At 22.1% G+C, this 21,719-nt stretch overlaps 1 protein-coding gene across 2 annotated transcripts in view; it reads right to left on the minus strand.

Moving 5' to 3' along the window:
• Positions 1 to 21,719, minus strand: part of LOC122509576 — a 61,371-nt gene that overhangs the window by 3,177 nt on the left and 36,475 nt on the right. For both annotated transcript variants that reach the window (XM_043623744.1, XM_043623745.1), the window contains exons 3-6: positions 18,106 to 18,285; positions 11,618 to 11,847; positions 6,204 to 6,368; positions 116 to 491 (exon numbers count right to left, since the gene is read on the minus strand). In XM_043623744.1, coding sequence (XP_043479679.1) covers positions 116 to 491; positions 6,204 to 6,368; positions 11,618 to 11,847; positions 18,106 to 18,285 — 951 coding nt within the window. The remainder of the gene's footprint in view (positions 1 to 115; positions 492 to 6,203; positions 6,369 to 11,617; positions 11,848 to 18,105; positions 18,286 to 21,719) is intronic.

Here is a 21,719-nt window from a genome sequence, read left to right on the forward strand (position 1 = left end):
TTTGAAATATTAATGATTTTAAATATTAATTCTGACATTGTAATTCGAATGACGCGATGATTAATTGTCCTCTACACTTCTCAGCATCAACATAAAAAATAATAATTCAACTCACCTTGGCCATTGAAAAGGCCCTCGAGGGGAATTCCCGAATCGTCAGTTGGACCCGTTGGCGTTGCTTCTAAATGAATCTTCCCCTTATTTTGATGGGGACCAATTGTCTTTAGAATTCTCTGTGAATTTGTGGGTTTAATTTTTCCCTCGGGAACTGCAACTTCCTCGTCATTCAAAACTCGGGAGGAACTTTGAAGAACTTGTGCGTATTTGCCATTTATGTAAGTGCCAATTACACTTGTTTCGTGGACAGTGGTTAAGCCGTCTTTGACGATTGTGCCACCGAGTTTCGTGACGAGACCCGTTGGGTTCTCTTTTTCACGTCGTGATGGTCGTGGCTTGCCGTGAGCCTTTGACGATGGCCTCAAATTGATAAGCTGTCGATGACAATTATTGGTAAGTATATTAATATATATTAATAAATTAATTTAATAATTAAGGTAGTAAATTAATTTAATAATTAAGGTAGGAAATTAATTTAATAATTAAGGTAGGTTCTCAAATTAGAAAAAATTAATTGACGATCACTGCTTTGCTTTCGGTAAATTAATTTTTCGTAATTTGGTAACCTAACCTAAAAATAAAATTCGATATCGCGTTGCGACGTGAAAAATTATTGTAACAATTAAATATCGTCTGCTACTCATTCGATGCGTATTGTGTATTTTGCTTAAATTTAATATTAAGTTTTTTTATTAAAAAAATATTAATATCTTTAAAATAATAACATAGTGATTGCCAGTGAATAATTAAAAAGTTGAGAAGGGATTCACCCAAAAGTAAGTATATTTTTTATTTTTCTATTTCATTTGTAATTACGTTTCATTCTTTACAGTTATTTACAGATTCATTTGCGCCTTGCGGTTCGATCCTAGAGGCAATCTGAACGTCAAAATTTTTATTAATTCAGTAGAAATTCTTCTGTCAAAGTAAGTACATTATAAAACAATGCGAAAACTTAAAGGAAAGTAATTAATTAATTAATTAAAATTAAATTAAAGTAAAGGAAACAATTTTGTCATTTAGAAAATGAAAGGTTAAATTTTAGGTTATGTTACTTCCAAGAAAGTCTGGATATGGTGAAGAGGATTACTAATTATTTATGAATTTTGTTTTCTATTGCTTTATTATTAATTACTACTAAACAATTAAATAATTGCAAACAATAATGTAATAATAATTAATAAATATACAATAATAATTATGGAAAAATCAATAAATATTGAATATAAGTTATAATGCGAAACAAAAATTTTATTTTTATTTTTTAATTGAATATTTTAAAATCGTAAAAATTTATTTACAGTTTAAATTTACTTTAATTTACCTACTTTAATTTACTTTTATTTATATTTACTTTTATTTGGAATTTGGATGAAAAATATATAAATTTCAAATACAAAATTCTTTCTACTATTTTGATTAGATTGAACTGTGGGTATAGATTTTAGATAAAAAAAATTTTTTCAAAATGAATTATAAGTGAATTAAGTAGCAATTTGAATGATAATCGAGTGAAATAACATGAATGTGCTTTTAAATTTCATTTCAAGTAGAAAAGTTCAAGTATAGTCAGACAATTTGCTATACGTGTCTGACAAAAATCTTTCGTAATCACTTAAATCTTGCATATTAATGCAGGAAATTAAATATAAATTTGAAATATGAGAATTATTGCTTTCTTCATTAACTATTATTACTTTCAGTACGATTTTTCAATATTAAATTATCAAATTTCTTATATAAATTATAAAAATTAGTATACTGACATTTAATTTTAAAATAATATATATGAAAAGGAAATTTCGTTGCAGTAATATCACGTACAATAATTCCTAAAATACGTTTCTTATAATTTTACTAATTAAACTATATTTAAAAAATGTTTTTTATTGAAATTAAAATTATTTCTTGAACTAAAATTAAATTTCAAAATTTTCCAACTATTAAAATTTGATTCAATATTGTACCTAATAGAAATGATTTTTATTTTCAAATATAGAAAGTATTTTAATTTTCTGCTTGAAATTAAATTAAATTTTCTAATGCGCGGTTATTATTTTCATTTTTTAATTGAATTAAAATTTAATTTTCCAATATGGTAATTACACTTATGTTAACTTAAAAGTATCAAATTGCAAGGAATTGATACCAAAAATGTGGATCAAATCAAAAACTAATTCAAATTTTGGATATTTACATTAATACCAAAAATGTGGATCAATTAATAAAAAATTTTTGGCATCAATTTGGTCCTCTTTTGGTACCAATTTGATACTTTTAATTTTAAATTAAAGAAAGAAAATTGTGTAAATTGTTTAATTATATAATTAAAGTAAACTTCCTCGATTTTTTTAGGTATAATTGAAAATAGAAAGAAAATTTTAATTAAAAATTTCTTTTTGAAATTTTACTCAAAATATTTATTTTATTGTCAGAAAAAAAAATCTGACAATAAAATAAATATTTTTTGTTTAATACTGAAATTAATTGTTAATTTACATAAATTAAATGGTAATTTCAGTTTATCAAAAGGCCGAATATAACATTTACGCCTAAAATAAATATTCAATTTTTTTATATATATTTAATGAAGAAATTTTTAACTCTTCGAAATTATCTAGACTGCGGAAGTTATTATAAATATAAAAAGTGGAATATATTTTACGACAATGCTACTTCACATTTTTTTTTTTTTATTTCAAGAGCAATTTAAGAAAAAAATATCTTCTTTTTCTATTTCCGTTTGCGATTTTAAATATAATTGTAAATAATTTTTTTTAAAATAAAATCAGCGTGGGAAACAACGCGTAGTAACGTTTGTCATTTTTAAATCTAGAGAAAAAATTGCGCCATCTTGACAAGAGGTTGTTTACAACGTTTACAACTGGGACTTAGTGACCTTAGAGTACGGAACTCGTTTTTAAACCTTTTATAACGTACATTTGTAATTTCAAATTTTTCTTTCAACAAAAGGGGGGGAGGGAGAGAGAGTACATAAATTTCAAAACTATTTTTATAATTATTTTCAATTTTTTTTTTTTTTTTTTTTTTTTTTTTTTTTTTTTTTTTTTTTTAATCAAGTAGCGTAATTTACACGTGTCAAAACTAATACACAAATAATTTACTTTTATACATTCAAGAAGAGAATATATTTTTAAAATTTTTACGCTCGACCTCAAGTTCTCAAATAAATCTATCAATATGATTGTTTTTCTAATTCTGAATGGAATGTTAAAATTTATCTTTATTTATTAATTATTCAGTTATTATTATTTATTACTTTTTTTTACATTAATATTTATTATTTTTTTTATTAATTTTTTTTGAATTTTTATTCATTATTTTTCATTATTATTATTATTATGTTTCTTTTAATTGTCGCGTATAGACGCGTATATATGCCTTTTTGCTATAAAATAATTTTAAAAACTTGTTTCGCAACCTCAGTCAATGAAAGTGCTTCAAAACTTATTTTAAGAAATAATTTGGCTCAATTTTAATTATTGACTTCTGAATAACTTTATTATTATTATAAAAATAAATAAAAGAATAAAAAATGTGAATAAAAAAATAAATAAATAAAAAATAATAATAAATAAAATAATAATAATAATAATAATAATAATAAATAAAAATAAATAAAAAATGTGTAAAAAATGTGGTATAAAGCCTCAATTTCTTTAAAAATATGGCTAAAAACCCTCTTTTTTAAAAAATTTAAAAATATTAGTTATAAATATAAAATATGGTATTATTATATATTAAAATTATTTTTTTCGCTAGCCTCTACAATTCTATTATTAATTTCTAAATGGGAATGAAGAGGTCGAGGTCCAGGGAAAAAGTTTGATTACGCCACAATAAATAATTTTTTAATGTAGACGCAATATGAGAATTATAGAAATCGTTGTCTCGTGCGAAACTATACGAGCTCGATCGGGTAATTGAAAGTATATATATATATATAATATGAACTCTGTAGAACTGCAAAAGCACATTATAAGGATTTCCTCGTGGGAACAACTTAGCGATTCACATATATATAGTATATAGGATATTATAGGGACACTTGAGGTCTTGTTGTCCTTCGCGTCTTTTACAAGGAGCGCACGTTGAAAAAAACCTAATGCATTCGTATATATACTTTTTAGGAGGATGAGCCGCAAATTTATGGGCCCTTTGTCATTGAACTCGAGGTCAAATTTGTGCAATGTCAAAGTGCACTTGTCCTTTTTCTGTATTTTTTATTTTTATATTTTTATATTTTTATTTTTTCCTCGTTTTTATATAATTTTTTTGGCTTTTTTTTTCTTTTTTGCTTAGGGAATTTTGGGAAATCTGCATACACATAACTATTTGGATTTCGTTGTATTATGAAAATTTTTAAAATATATATAAAATAAACGAAATGTTAATATGCTTAATAAGTTCAATTAATTGATTAACTAAACTGATTAATATTAACTTTAAATTAAAATTAAATACATTGGCCCTATTTTTAATTCAATTGGAATATTAAATTAAAAATAAGGCCAACATTTTTGTTTCCTAACATTTTTAAAATAATTTTTCACTTTTAAATATTTTCAATTTTTGAAATTAATGTATTGAAAATCATTGAATTCTTGCATAGAATTTTATCAAAAAATTTGAGAATAATTAAATTCCTTGGAAGAATTTTATTATTTATAGACAATAATTGAATTCCCCAGAAGAATTTTATTAAAATTTTTGAAAATCCTAATTAAATTCTTTTGAAGAATTTCTTTGAATTTTTTTTTTTTTTAAAATAATTTAGTTTTTTTTTTTAATTTTAAATGAAAATTTTGAAAGTAATTGAATTTTATGAACAATTACTTTCAAATTTTTAAAATTCTTCTCTGAATCAAATTATTTTTTAATAATTTTCGACAACACTTTTTTAAGGATTCAATTATTATTTAACGAAAAAATCAAGTTCACTTAAAATAATTCTGTATTTTACTATAGTTATAAAAATAATTAAATTGTTTTGAAAGATTTATTAAAATTTTAGAAAATAATTGAATTCTTTGGAAAAATTTTATAACGAATTTAGAAAAAATATTAATTCTTTCGTGAAATTTTATTGAAAATAATTGAATTGTATCGAAGGATTTATTAAAATTTAAAAAAATAATTTAATTAAATTCGTGAAATTTTATTAAAATTTTGTTGAATTGAAAAAGTTTTTTCAATTTTTTTTTAAATAATGGAGTTTTTTTAGGAATTGAAAATTTTTTTTTACATGAAAACTTTGAAAGTAATTGAATTTCATGAATTTCTTTCAAGTTTTCAAAATAATCGTGTCTTTTAATAACTATAATTAAATATTTGATTATTGAAGTTTATTAAAATTGTATTGAAAATAATTGAATTTCTGAGAAGAATTTTATTACAATTATAAAAAATAATTTAATTCTAGTGATGAATTTTACTACTTGGAAAAATAATTAAATTGTTTCAAAGGATTTATTAAAATTTTAGAAAATAATTGGATTCTTTCGAAAAATATTAAAAAATTTTTAAAATAATAAAAATAATTTCGAAGGATTTATTAAAATTTTAGAAAATAATTGAATTTTTTCATGAAATTTTATTAAAAATAATTGAATTGTTTCGAAGAATTTATTAAAATTTTAGAAAATAATTGAATATTGTTTCGAAGAATTTATTAAAATTTTAGAAAATAATTGAATCCTTTTAAAAAATTTGTTAACAAATTAAGAAAAAAATTGAATTATTTCAAAAATAATTGAATTGTTTCGAAGGAGTCATTAAAATTTTGTTGAAAATAATTGAATCTTTGCAAAAATTTTTACTATTTATAAAAATAATTGAATTCTTCCAAAGAATGTTATTATTTATGAAAATAATTGAATTCCTGCGAAGAAATATATAAAAATTTTTGAAAATGCAAATAATAATTAATTACGCACTTAGTAAGTGAATTTTTAAAAATTTTGTCTATTAAAATTATTCAAAAATTAATATTTAAAAAAAAAATATGTTTGTAATAACAAAAATAAGAAAATAATAATAATAATAATAAAAGAAAAATGTTATACTTTGTAAGTCTCGTCCACAACTTCCGCTGGTTGAGTCGAGAGGAAATCGTACTCGGGTTCGGCTAAATTATTCTTTACTCCGGGCACGTCGTCTTTCGGTCGAACCTCAACAATCGTTGAGAGCACTGGATTCTTCGTTACCACCTCCACTCGGGTCTTAACATTCTAAAAATAAAAAAAATTAACATTTATTTCATCCACCTTCGCACAAAATAACTATAATCATTTATATGAATATAAATATATAAAATAAACTTGTTCTGATGCACCAGAAATTCATTTTATTTCAATATTCATTAAATATTCATTTAAATATTATAATTCGGTTAAATGTTAAGAAATTTCACTTTTTTATTTATGTTTTCTTTCAAATTTCAATAAATTACTTTTTTCTCTAGTTTTTCGATATTTTTATTATTATCTTCCACTTTCAGTCAATTTTCCCTTTAAAAACAATTTTTTTCCTTAAATTATTTCAAAAAATAAGTTTTTCACCAAATATTTAGGATTTTTAGTATAAAAAATACTGAAGTAGTTTGAATTTCAAAAATAATTATTTTCTTCTCTTTCTTCAGTATTTTTTCTCTTTCTTCAAAGCAGTTTCCACTTTTAAAAATAGCAAAAAAAAAAAAATAATATAAAAATAAAAATTTACAATACAGTGAAATTTAACTCTGAAAATATTTTCAAATGCAAAAGAAAAAAAAAACTTGGAAAAAAGTAAAATGATAAACGAAGACATTATTCAGAGAAAAAAGTGGAAAAAAGTGTTAAAATTGTGAATTCTATTGATAAATAAGTAATAGCAATAGACATAAAAATAAGAAAGCTTTAAAATAAAGAGTTTTAAAATAATACATCCGTAACTGAATATAAACGAAATTATTATAAAATAAAATGAACGTTACATAAGATTTTTGTAAGAAAAGTATGAACATTAAACATTACAAGAGAATAAATGCAGATAAGTTTCACCAATAAAAATAATCACTGTTTATTCAATTGTTATTGAATATCAAACACAATATGCAAAAGAAAGTGAGTTCATAATGTTTTATTTTATAATTTTATTTTCCAATGCTTGGAAATTTATGTCTGTAATTATTAACACAATAATTTCACTCACAAGGAGAAAATACTCACAAAAGTCTATTCGCATTATTTTTATATTATTACTATTTTACAATTATTATTTTATTTTCTTAATAATTATATTTAAATTATTATTAAAACGGCAATAATTCAAAATTAAATTTTCAAATTTAAATGATCGATGTTTTATTGTTTAAACAATCGAATTATTATTTTAACAATTAAATTATTGTTTAAGCAATTGAAATTATGTTTTAAAAATCGAAATAATGTTTAAACAATCAAATTATTATCTCAACAAAATAATTATTGTTTAAACAATTGAATTGATATTTTAAAAATCGAAATATTTATTTCAACAATCAAATTATTGTTTAAACAGTAAAATTATTGTTTAAACAAAAGAATTAATATTTAAACAATCTAATTATTATTTCAACAATTAAAATATTGTTTAAACAATTGACTCGATTATTCAAACAATCAAATAAATATTGTTTATACAATAGAATTACTATTTAAACAATCGAATTATTATTTCAACAATCGAAATATTGTTTAAACAGTAAAATTTATTGTTTAAACAATAGAATTATTATTTAAACAATCGAACTATTATTTTAACAATCAAAATATTGTTTAAACAATAAAATTATTGTTTAAACATTAGAATTATTATTTTAACAATCAAAATATTGTTTAAACAATAAAATTATTGTTTAAACATTAGAATTATTATTTAAACAATCTAATTATTATTTCAACAATAAAATTATTGTTTAAACAATTGACTTGATTATTTAAAAATCGAAATATTATTTAAACTATCAAATTATTATTTAAACAGTAAAATTTTTATTTAAACAATTGAATTATTATTTAAACAATCAAATAATTATTGTTTATATAATAGAATTACTATTTAAGCAGTTAAATTATTATTAAAACAATAAAATTATTATTTAAACAGTGGAATTTTTATTTAAACAATCCAATTATTATTGAAACAATCAAATTATTGTTTAAACAATTGAATCGATAATTTAAAAATCGAAATATTATAAAAACTATCAAATTCTTGTTTAATCAGTAAAATTTTTATTTAAACAATCGAATTATTACTTCAACAATCAAATTATTGTTTAAACAATTGAATTGATAATTTAAACTATCAAATTATTGTTTAAACAGTAAAATTATTATTGAAACAGTAAAATTATTATTTAAACAATCGAATTATTATTTCAATAATCAAATTATTATTTAAACAATTAAATTAATAATTTAAAAATTGAATTATTATGTAAACTATTAAATTATTATTCAATGGAGACAATCAAATTAAAAATTATTATTTATATAATAGAGTTGTTATTTAGACAATTAAATTATTAAACTATCGAATTATTATTTAAAGAATCAAATAAATATTGTTCATAAAATAGAATTACTATTTAAACGATTAAATTATTATTTAAAGAATCAAATAAATATTGTTCATAAAATAAAATTACTATTTAAACAATTAAATTATTATTAAAACAATCAAATTATTGTTTAAACAATTAAATTGATATTTTAGAAGTCGAAATATTATTTAAATAATCAACTTATTAGTTAAGCAATCAAATTATAATTATATTATTTTATTAATAATTAATTAATAACAAATTAATGTACCTAAATAAATTGTTTTTAAAAATCTCTAAAAAAATATCTGAAACATAATAATATGAAAATGTTAATCACCTAAAAATTCACATTATTCTTCCTTCCGCAATTAAATAAAATAAATTCGTATTAAAATTTATTTAATTAATACAGTCAATTTTTTTCCAGATTTCTATAAATTATGCTGAATGATAGTTTTTTTTATATATTTATAATATAAATTGATTATTATCTTAGAGGTTGAAAAAAATTTTTCCTAAGAATGAAAAAAATTGGTGAAAAAAAAATGATGGAAAACGTTTTAATATTCATACGTAATTTATAAAAATCTTTATTTTCTAAAATTTAATTCAAGACAATTTTTCTTTTATCAAAAAAAAAAAAAAAAAAAAAAAATACATGTCAAGTCCATGGACAAGTTTTTAAGAAATACTAAAAATAAGAGAAAAATTTGAAGAAGCAGCAAAACCGGTAATGTGAGATTGACTCATTTTCATTTTTTATTTTTTTTTGTTACATTCATTCTCGTGTCATCTTTATTAAAGGTAAAAATTTTCACCTTAAATTATACTAGAAATTCTAATAATTCAAAAATTTCATTTTTAAAATTTTTTTTCATTTTTTTTTTAAAAATTTCATTTTTACTGTACATACAATTTTTTATTTCTTTCATTTATTCGGGATGATAATAATAATAATAATAATAATAATAATAATAATAATAATAATAATAGCATAATTTCTCTACATTTGAATTAGTAAAAATGTTTACTAATTTAAATTAGTGAATGACTGTTTGCTTCAGAATTAGTAAATTCTACTAATATATAGTCATTTCTACTAATTTATTAGTAAAATTTACTAATTACTAAATAAATTAAGTAAATTTTACTAATAAATAGTAACTTCTACTAATTTATTAGTAAAATAGTGATTTTTACTAATTTATTAGTAAAATGGTAATTTTCACTAATTTATCAGTAAAATTTACTAATTAGTAATTAAATTAATAAATTCTTTCCAATAAATAGTAATTTCTACTAATTTATTAGTAAAATTTAGTAATTACTAATTAAATAAAGCAAATGTTACTAGAAAATAGTAAATTTTACTAATTTATTAGTAAAATTTACTAAATTAATAAATTCTTTCTAATAAATAGTAATTTGTACTAATTTATTAGTAAAATTTAGTAATTACTAATTACTAATTAAATGAAGCAAATTTTACTAAGAAATAGTAATTTTTACTAATTTATTAGTAAAATTTACTAATTAGTAATTAAATTAATAGATTCTTACTAATAAATAGTAATTAGAAAATTTTACTAATAAATTAGTAAAAATTACTATTTATTAGTAAAAACTACTGATTATTAGTAAAATTTGCTTAATTTAATTTACTATTAAATTATAGTAGAAATTACTGTTTATTAGTACAGTTTACTAATTCAAAAGGAAAAAATGACGAAGCGATTATTATTTTAATTTGTACTAGTTAATTACTATTTAATTAGTTAGTTAATTAATTTTAGTTAATTTAGAGTAATTAGTTAAAATAATAATTAATTAGTAAAAAAAAGTAATTAGTTAATAAAAAATCATTGATTAATTACTAATTAATTTATTATTTAATAATAATAATAAAGAAATTAATTTATTTATTTATTCTTATCATTATTATTATTATTATTATAAATAAATAATAATTACTTTTATTATTAGTATAATTACAATTATTTGAGTTTCGAGGATTGGAAAAAAATAATCTCTTCAAAATCTTATTCCCCTGCTTGTTAAATTAATTCAAGAATTGTGAATTTATAAAAACCTGTTTCTTCCTTCCTCGTCATAAATTTCAACTTATTTTTAATTTTTCGATAATTTCCTCTAAAAAAAATATTCGCTTCTTATTCTCAAAATAAAAATTATTCAAATTCTATTTTCATTTTTACCTTTTTATCAAGAAATTGATATTCCAAATTTTCTTACTACGTGATTTTAAAAAAATTTTTAAATCTTCTTGAATGTAATTTAAATAATATTCCCATATATATCGCATTAATTTATCAATTTGACAATATATTGAATTATTAATTGTACAAATTCATCTATATTTTAAAGCCATGTACATTCTTTAAGCATTTTCAGCCTAAAAACAAAGATTTTTCGTTAAAAAAAAAATGCTTAAAAAATTAGGAAAATCAATTTTTTATTTGGAAATTCAAATTTTTTTGTGGATGCAAAAACGTATATTCTATAAAATTGCATGGACTTCAAAGTCTAACAATTTTTAAGTAAAATAAAAATTTAGAAAGGATCAAAATATCTTCTGACCGATTTTATTTTTTAACAAATTAAATTCCTCATATTTAAAATAATTAAAATAATAAAATATTTTAAAATAATTTAAATAATAAAATAATTTAAAATAATTAAAATAATAAAATATTTTTAAATAATTTAAATAATAAAATAATTTAAAAAACATTTAAATTATTTTATTGGTATAATTATAAAAATATCGATGTACCGACTCCTTAAATAAATAATTAATTTAAAATACGATAAATTTTAATTAAAAATATTATTATTTTTATAAAAAAATTATTTTTTTTTATAAAAAATTTTTTTTTTTTTTTTAACACTTACATCATTTTTGGAGGGTTGAACTTCAGCTTTAATGGCAGAATTTGGCTGTACAAGTGAATTAACAATTATTTTTGTTTCTTTAGCCAAATTTTTCTTTGTCTCTGATTGTGAATTTTCACTTTTGTGCGTTTTGCTTGGTTGAATATCGGGATTCTTTTTCTGCGGTTCCGTTGGCTTTGTCGTGATTGGCGTAACTTCAGGTAGATCATTGGATTTTTCCTTTTCGCCTTCTTTATTAACAGAAAATTAATAATAATATTAATTATAATTATAAAATATTATATTTATGTAAATTATAATCATATAGAATATCATGAACACTAAATTTGAATCAGTAAAATTTTTTTTACTACTTTGAATTAGTGACTGACATTTTTGCTTTTTAATTAGTAAATTTTACCAAAAAATTAGTAAAAATTACTTTTTTACTAATAAATTAGTAAAAGTTACTATTTATTAGTAAAATTTGCTTCATTTTATTAGTAAGTAGTACACTGGTAAATTAGTAGAAATTATACTATTTTTTAGTAAAATTTGCATTGTTTAATTAGTAATTAGTGATTAGTAATTAGTAAATTTTACTAATAAATTAGTAGAAATTACTATTTTTCAGTAAAGTTTATTAATTCAAAAGCAAAAAGTCAGTCACGAAAATTTAAATTAGTAAATTTTACTAATTCAAATTTATAGGATACTTCACTTACTGAACAATTGCAATTTTTTAAATCCGTTTTTCACAAGATCTTGAAATTGTTTCTAAATGGAAAAATTTGATTTTTTTTTCTTTGATTCAAAAAAATTTTAATGAAAATAAGGTTTAAAAATAAGTTTTATTCATGATCTATGGTGATCTATGGATTGAATGAAGTAAGCGGTACGGAATTTGAATAACAACGTGCGGTCAGCCGGTCATTAAATAGCCAAGAGCGAAAATGTGCCTAACGCGTACATTACATTTACTTATAGCTTCGGAATGCATTTGCAATGTTTTTTTTTCTTTTTATTTCAATATAACTATATATATGTAAAAGTGTAGAACAAAACTAAAATTATAAATTTCAATATGTATAAAACTTCATAATTTTTTCTTCTTCTAAATATTATATGCATATACGAAATAACAAATATTGCAAAACTTGTAGATACATTCTGATATTATACTCTTTATGCATTTATTGGTTAAAATTCTATTTTTTCCCTATGAGAATATATATGTTATGTAGGTTCAATGATTTAAACACGTAATTTCTAGAATCGACGAAAAATGTGAAATTCATGAAAAAAATATTATTTCGAAATAAATAAGTTAGGTATATATGTAATTAAAAGACAAAAATAATAATAAAGATAAAATTCTTTATTAATCATGCAAAATACGTATTTTAAAAATGAATAAAATATAGAAGAAACTATTAATTTTCGTTCATAGAAAAAAATAATCTTATGGTTAAGGTTTCTTTATATTAATTTCATTAATTTAAAACATTTTTTTTTTAAATTTTTTAAAAAATTTTTTAAAAAATTATTTTGTCTTCATAAATTATTACATATTTTACTTCTTAACTATTTTTTTATTCAACTATATCGAAAAAGGGAAAATTAAACAATTGTCATTTATTGTTTAATGAAATGTTTCTTAAACATCAAAGCACTGAAGAAAGGTACCTAAGAAAAAAATTTGAGGTTAGGTTTGTAATTTTTGGAATAAAAATATAGAAAACGGATCTACTTTTAATAAGAATCTTCGAGATTCAAGTCTTCATTAGGTATATTTTTAAATAATTCTAAAAACTGAATGTAATTTAAAATTAAACACAGAAACTATTATTTAAGTTAAGAATGACACAAACATAACCTCAAAATTCTTTGCTTCCTATTTCCTTTCTTTGGATGATATTCTCCTATTTTTCTTGTCTTTATTTTCGATTTTTTATTCTCAGTTTCATTTATGAAATTTTTAATTAATAATTTAAATTTTTAATATATTGAAATTATTATAAATACTTAATAAAAATAATGAATAAAAACTAAATAGTTTTTTATGCGACTAATATGAAAGTCTTAATTAAAAACAAATCGATCATCGACAAAAAAACATCTCAACACCTTTTCTGGTCCGATTGACCTTTTATTTTCATTATTATAACGTCAAAAATGTAAATTTTGGACGTTATAATAATGAAAATAAAAGGCCTGATAGATAAAAAAAACTATCAGTGGAATGCATTATAATATTTGTCCCTATCACTCATTTTAATAAAATACTGACTCAACCTGAATGAAAGAAAAAAAAATTCATTGTTAGGCGTCCAGTGTGTAACGCAGATTTTTTTTTCAATCAATCGTGCGAGCCTTGACTCATTTATTTCTATAATAGTCCTAACATTAAACTTATAACTATATATATATATATATATATATATATATATATATATATATATATATATATATATATATATATATATATATATATATATAATTTTTGACGATCGAAATATTATTATCATTATATATATGTATAGAATAGAAGGTGTGTATATCCATCATTGACGAAAGTGAATTGAATCGTAATGATCCACGCCAAGAATGGAAAACCCGTTTACTTCACTTTCATTATATATATTTCTATACACATATATATATATATATATATATATATATATATATATATATATATATATATATATATATAGACACTTATTTTTGATGCGTGCCGAGAATTTCTACTCTTGTCCGCCTTTAATAATCTAAATACCATTTATAGAATTTGACAATTATTTTCTATAAAACAGAAGGAGAAAAAAAGCGAACAAAATTATCACTGTGCGCTCTATAAATCACTTCGAGAAATTAGATTTCAATTTTGTAGAAATTTATTGATACTATCGATATTACTGATACTATTGATATTACTGATACTATCGATATTACTGATACTATCTATATTACTGATACTATAAATATTCTTAATACTATCGACATTATTAATAGTATCGACATTATTAATACTATCTATATTAATGATACTATTACATAATATTAAAGATACTATTCATATTACTAATACTATCTATATTAATGACACTATTAATATTAAAGATATTATCGATATTATTAATAATATCCATTTTAATGATACTATTAATATTGAAGATACTATTAATATTCTTAATACTATCGATATTATTGATACTATAAATATTCTCAATACTATCCATATTAATGATATACTATTAATATTAAAGATACTATCGATATTATTAATTATTAATTCGATAATTATTAATTTTTTATAGAAAAAAGAATGTCGGCTATTAAAAGATTTAAATCGTGAAATGTCGGTTATTTAGATAAAAAAAGCGATATAAATAATAATAAAAAAAAAATATCTAGATTATTTATCGATAATGTAATCGATATTTTTAATAAAATAAAAATGATTAACGTTGAAAAAGAGAAATTATAGATTATAGAGATAAAGAAGTGAAATTACCGAATATTGATAAAAAAAGCGATAGAAATCGTTTATCGATAAGCGAATTTCCGGAATGGCGATAAAATAGCCGAATATTCGATAAAACGGCCAAAAAGACAAAAAAAAAATAAATAAAAAGGCAAAGTTAATCGATAAAAAGACGATAAATATCGATTTTATCGATAAACAATCAAAATATACCGTACGAAAGAAATTACAAAAGAAAAATAATAATGCCTTGCTATATGTGGTTCGATAATAATTGAGGTACATATTTGTATAGTTTTGTAATTGTTACAACACGAATTTTTTTTGACACAATATAATAACTACACGCAAGGTCCCCTGATGCAAAATTATACAACGCGAGTTCAAGCGCTTTACATTCAATAAATAATAATAATTACACCTTGAATAATGATTAAAAGAACAAATAAATAAAATTAATGCATTAATATAAATAACGGACCTCGTGGCGGACAAGAAGCTAATATATAAGAAATGAAGCATATCCATTATTCTTTATAGTATAATTTTAATAATAAATAATATTTGCCATAATTGTTATTGATATTTTCTTGTGAGAAATTTTCTGATTTCGCACGTATCTATAGAGTTTATAGCAATATCGATGTATATGGGCGCTCATGACATTTTATAGTGTATACTCCCCCCGTGTAACCTTCGACGTCGACGTTTACTAGCAACATAACATTTTTTCTTTTCTTCTTTTTCTTCTTCTTAAAAGAGTCTCGAGTGCAAGTCAACAGCAACAATTTTAAAACCGTTTCTTTTACCATCTTCAGAGGTGTATACCATGACTGGGCGATTATTTATTCACTCTCAAGTGTATATTTGTTTAACAACTTTCTTAATGGCACTCTATATTTATGTACGAAATCGAAAATTACATCAAAATTATTGTACGAAACTTTTTTTTTTAATTTTATTTTATTCGTGTTTATTATATAAGGCACTGTCATTCATTTTTTTTATTTCGGCAAGCATTTTTCTCTTTAATTGAATATTATTATTATTATCAATATTATTTTTATTATTATTTATTACTATTGTTACTGTTATTACAGAAATTAGTGCACTGATAACTAGAAAATATCAAAATGTAACGAATTGTTACTAAACATGTGGATCAAAAATTATTAATTGAATATTGAACCAAATTTTGGTATCAATTTGATCCACTTTGGTAACAATTTAAATAAAAGTTTTTTTTTGGTATCAATAAAATAGATATAAAATTTTAGTACTTTTAAGAAAGCTGTGTGCTATTTTGTAAGAAATTTTTCTTTTTCGGAGCACCCTACCTAATCAATTTAAATTAAGAATATTTTGAAATTTAAGCCTTAATTTAGGGTTCCGTACTCAAAATATAAACTTATTATTTAAACAAATATGAGCATGGAAATTTGTATTAATAGTCGAAATACTCTTTTTGTTTTTTCACTTCAAAAATTACGAACGTAACCTAACACTTTTTAATTCTAAGCATTCTAAGCAAGAATTAAACAGTATTGGAATTAAAAAGTACACAAAAAATGCTTTAAAATTTACTATAAAAAAATTAAAAACGACTAATTTTTCTAGAAATTATGTCAATTTGAATAAAACAACGTCTCTTAAAATTTAATTTTTTTGATTGGATCAGTTCACACGGAATTACTCAATTGAGGGAGAATCCTCCCTAATTAAGCAATTCCACGTGAACTGATCCATTCAAAAAAATGTGAACCAATGTCCCAATCTAATTATTTTGATTGGATCAGTTCACGTGGAATTGCTCAATTAGGGAAAATTTCTCCCTAATTGAGCAATTCCACGTGAACTGATCCAATAAAAAAATTAAATTTTAAGGGACATTGGTTCACACTCCGAAAAAGTGTCAATTTCTTATAGAACAAACCCACTTGTGGAAAATAAAAAAGAAATGGGATAAAAAATTGAAAAATACTTTTGAGGGTAAAAAAAGTGGTCGAAGTCGTTACTACAGTTGTTCTCACTATGTTTGGGAGGGCGCTGCCCTCGGATAATTTTATCGTCATATATTATGACCGAATATATATTATATATTCAATTTATACTACATATACACAGTATATGCAGTGTTGTTTTATTAGTCAAAGATCGCAGATCTTTTCCGACTAAACGGAAGTTCCTGAGTAACATCAGACCACCTGTCAATGAACCAGTCGAGTTGTCCTTATATATTAAACGTAGGCTTCATTAAGCCGCTTGCGAGAAACGTCAATTTCACATCGACTCAAATTAATAATTATTTTTTTCACAAATTTTTCAATTCTCACTAAACAATTGACCCTGGGTCATTTAAATAAAATTGCAAAAACTCCCAAAGTATTCAATAAATATTTCTTTATTTAAAACTGAAATAAAAATTTATCTACTTTAGCCAGTGATACTGCCTTTCGAACCCTAGCGGAAATTTTAAGAAACTTAACTCGTGGAGCGGGAAAATTAAACTTATGAGGTTTTACTTGTCTTTTCAAAAACGTAATATATAAATTTTTAATTGCAACAAATTGAGATGTTTAGTAACATTTTTTTTGTGTCTTATAATTAATTTTATAAATTTACATTAAGTCAATTTTATAAATAAACGATTGTTTTGATTGAAAAAGTCGATTTTCTGAAATTTTATGCCGATAAATACAATACTACAAAGTTTCATTTAAATTCGTGAGGTGCTCCGAAAAAGTATAAATTTCTTACGGAATAAATTGCAATTGTTAACTAATTTTGAAGAATAGACACGAAAATGTCTGGTTTAACGAACACACACATTAACTTTTATTATTCTTTCTTTCTGCTCTCACAGGCACAAGAATCGTAAATAGTAAAGAGAATGTGTGAATGAAAAGTAAACTATACTATAATGAAATTTTACAGACATACTTTTGTTGTTTTCTTAAAGTAGTTGTGAACCAATGTATATTATTTATTTATATAGACAAGACTTATTATATATGTATTGACTAACCTGCAGGGGCGCTCTGCGGACTAAACACCATCACCGTATTGCCAATAGTTGTCGTAAAGTCCAAAAATCCATAAACCGTTTGCGTTATTAACTCATTGTTGACTGTTGTTGAAGGCTTTTCCGATTCTACACTTTCTGAAGGCTTTTCTGATGTGTAAATCTGTGTAGCACTTTCTGAAACTGATATAATTAACATTTATTAGTATATATGGTTGTAATTATTATAAGAACTTAAAATTTTTAAAAAATAAGCAATTAAGATTCTTTTAATTTCCTTTCATGATTTTCTTTAAAGTATCAAATTGATACTAATAGTGGATCAAAATGAAGCTAAAAATTTGGATCAATCTTTTATTTGATCCACATTTTTGGTATCAATTCGTTGAAATTTGATACTTTTAAATATAACAAGATTTTAAGTCATTCTAATAAGTTATGTGATTTAACCCATAGTTTAAAAAAAAATAGGCTACTCTTTAATCATTTTGGATTTAAGATCTCTTTAAAAAATAAATCCTACTTTTCGACCACTTTTTGCATTTGAATAATTATTCATAAATTATAACCTTTTGAGAGTATAACTTTAAGTCCTAAAGCTAACTGAATCTGGTTTTAATCTTAGAAATAGGTTTTGTTTGCTTTAAATCATTTAAAATAATTTAAATAATTTTTCCTAAGCGTATGCAAAATTATCAAGAGAAATTCAATGAAAAAAGAGGATATCAATAAAATGTAGGGTACTTTAAATGTTACTAGATTTTGATGTATGTCACAGAAAATGTCGATCTTGATAATGCGGCTGAACGCCGATTATCTCTATATTGAAGCATTGGAAAGTATTTTTCCTCTCAAAGCGTTCTCTATTGGTGTAGTTATATATATAATGACTTGTCTTACTGTTTTTGTCACGAGAGTATAAAGAATGCTGAATATATTATTGTTTTCGAAACAATTTTTTCTGTTTCTTTCTTCTTCGAATCGTAATTTTTTAAAAATTCAAAATATTTTGACCCTTTTTTGAAAATTAAAAAACATTTTTTCCTTTTAAAAAGGACACCCCCCCCCCTAATTCTTATATAAAATAAATGGGTATATACTTTCAACAAATGAATTAAAAAATGTTTTCATGTCCCTGAATTAAAGTTAGCGTCGACGCTCAGCAATTGAATATTATTTTTTTCGATTCTTAGGGATGAAAATATAGCATTGTTAAAATTCGCAATGTAGCTCAACATATTTTTTTTCAAATTTAAATTTAATATTTACTTATTATTACTACCTGATGCAAATATGCATATATAGTGTACTATAATAAGTACACATGTAGTTCAGGGAACTCGCAGCTATTTAGAAAGGAAAAAAAATCATGTCGTACACGTGCCAATGGTTCACGTGTGCTCTCAACTTTTGTAGCACGTGTGTGAAAAATCGCGAAAATCGCGGTCATTTTATAACAGTGGAGAGGTTGTCTCTTTGAAACCATGTTGTACACACATATATATGTACATCTAAACCTTTCACGGACTCTCGCGCGCGGGCAAAATATTTGCTGATTTCTACGCTATTCGGAGCGTAAAATGTACAACCACCTGAAATTTATATCGAAACAGGTGTTTATGTGTATATATACGTAAATTAGAACACGATTTACTCGTGATTTTTTTTTTTGACTGAAAATATAATTATAATGTTTAGTGTAAATTTTCTCTGCGAATGTAGACTTAAGGATATAATATATATAAACTGAATAAGTTTAAAAATCAAAATAGAAAATTTTGTTAAAAAATCGAAAAATTTGTCAATTTTTTAAGAATTTTTTTTTTTAAATTTTTTTTCTATATTAAAAATATAATATATTTATGCAATATATAAAAATATATTGGAGGTAAGAAATAATAAATTTTTTACGTTATTCTTGACTGTTAAGTTTTCTGATTTATAAATTTTTTTCTATATATATATCCGACCGACTTTTTTTGTTTCATATATTTCGTTAAATGATACTTAAATACATAAACTTTTTATAAATATAAAAAATATATAGAGTCATGTGTGCTATAAATCTCGCGCACGTTTATGAAGTAATATCCGGATATTTTATACGGATCTACGGAAATTATCATCGAAATTAATAACAGTCATTATTTTGTGTTAAAAGCATAAAAAAGAAATTCACTTTTTTTGCGTGCACACATTTATTCCTTGGCGAATAAATATTTATGCAACTGTCACGAAGGTCTTTTTCTTGGGGACACGTATAATATTACATATAGTCGAAAATAGAAATGTTGTAAACTTTCGCATATTAATTTTTTTTTTAATTTTAATGAATAATCCAAGGACATTATTCTGACGAAATAATAATGTCAATGCTAAAAATAAGATTATTTTTCATTTTTTTTAGTGTCATCATTTCTTCAAAGTACCATGGCACGAAAAAAAGGGTCTAAGAAGTAGAAACTTGTAGGTTATGTTCGTAACGTTTAAAGTGAAAATGCATAAAGTGGGTTAATTTTCAATTTAAATCGATTACGTTCGATTCTTTATTACATTTTAAATATTCAATAAAGATTATTTTTCTTTTTATAAGAAAATAGAAAAATTTATTTTTTAAACTAATACGATCATGAATGTATAACCTAAAAGTAAAATTTGATACTTTCAAGAAATCTGTGAACGTAAATTAATTTAAAGAGTAAATGTTCTTTTTCACGGAAAGTTTATTTCTATTTATTTATTCAATATTTAAACAAGCTTGAAAGAAATTTTTAAAAAGTTGGAATTTTTTATAATCAAAATATATATTTTTCTGGGAAAAAATTCAACTCTTGCAGTCTATGTTTAAAAAAAATGTCATACATTAACTGCGTTTGGTTTAGAAACACAAATAAATAACCTTAAGACTCTCATTTCTTTTTGCACTATTGTCTCGCATTATACGCGAACGATGCTTATTAACAAAGACAAAGTCAGACATTGTTATGTTTATATCGTTGACGCCCAGGGCGTGTCTCCCGTTATAAAATGACTTCTATTTCCCACACAAAACCTTATTTATATATTTATGATTAGCAATAATTATACTATTCTTTTTCTATATATACTGATTTCAAGTATTAATTTTTCTCAAAAGTATATATGGGAAAATTGTCTGTAATTCTTCTGCGTTCTTCGATTTTTCAACCTATTTTCTTTTTTTAATTATACCGTTTTTTATAAATTAAAATTTAATTCTATAAAAAACATTAAAAATCAAATTTTAAATTTTTTTTTATTTGATCAGTTCACGTGGAATTGCTCAATTAGGTAGAATCCTTCTTAATTGAGCAATTCCACGTGAACTGATCCAATAAAAAAAAAATAGATTTTAAGGGACAATGGTTCACATTTTTTTTATTGGATCAGTTCACGTGGAATTGCTCTATTAGGGAGAATCCTCCCTAATTGAGCAATTCCACGTGAACTGATCCAATCAAAAAAATCAGATTTGAAGGGACATACGAATAAAGTGAAAAATTAGAAAAGCAGATGAAATACAGATCAAATGAAAAATTAAAATTACAAATCAAATAAAAAAATTAAAAATACCGATCAAATGAAAAATTAAAAAATAC

This window comes from Leptopilina heterotoma, unplaced genomic scaffold (assembly GCF_015476425.1).
Source record: "Leptopilina heterotoma isolate Lh14 unplaced genomic scaffold, ASM1547642v1 Lhet_61, whole genome shotgun sequence".
Taxonomy (NCBI): domain Eukaryota; kingdom Metazoa; phylum Arthropoda; class Insecta; order Hymenoptera; family Figitidae; genus Leptopilina; species Leptopilina heterotoma.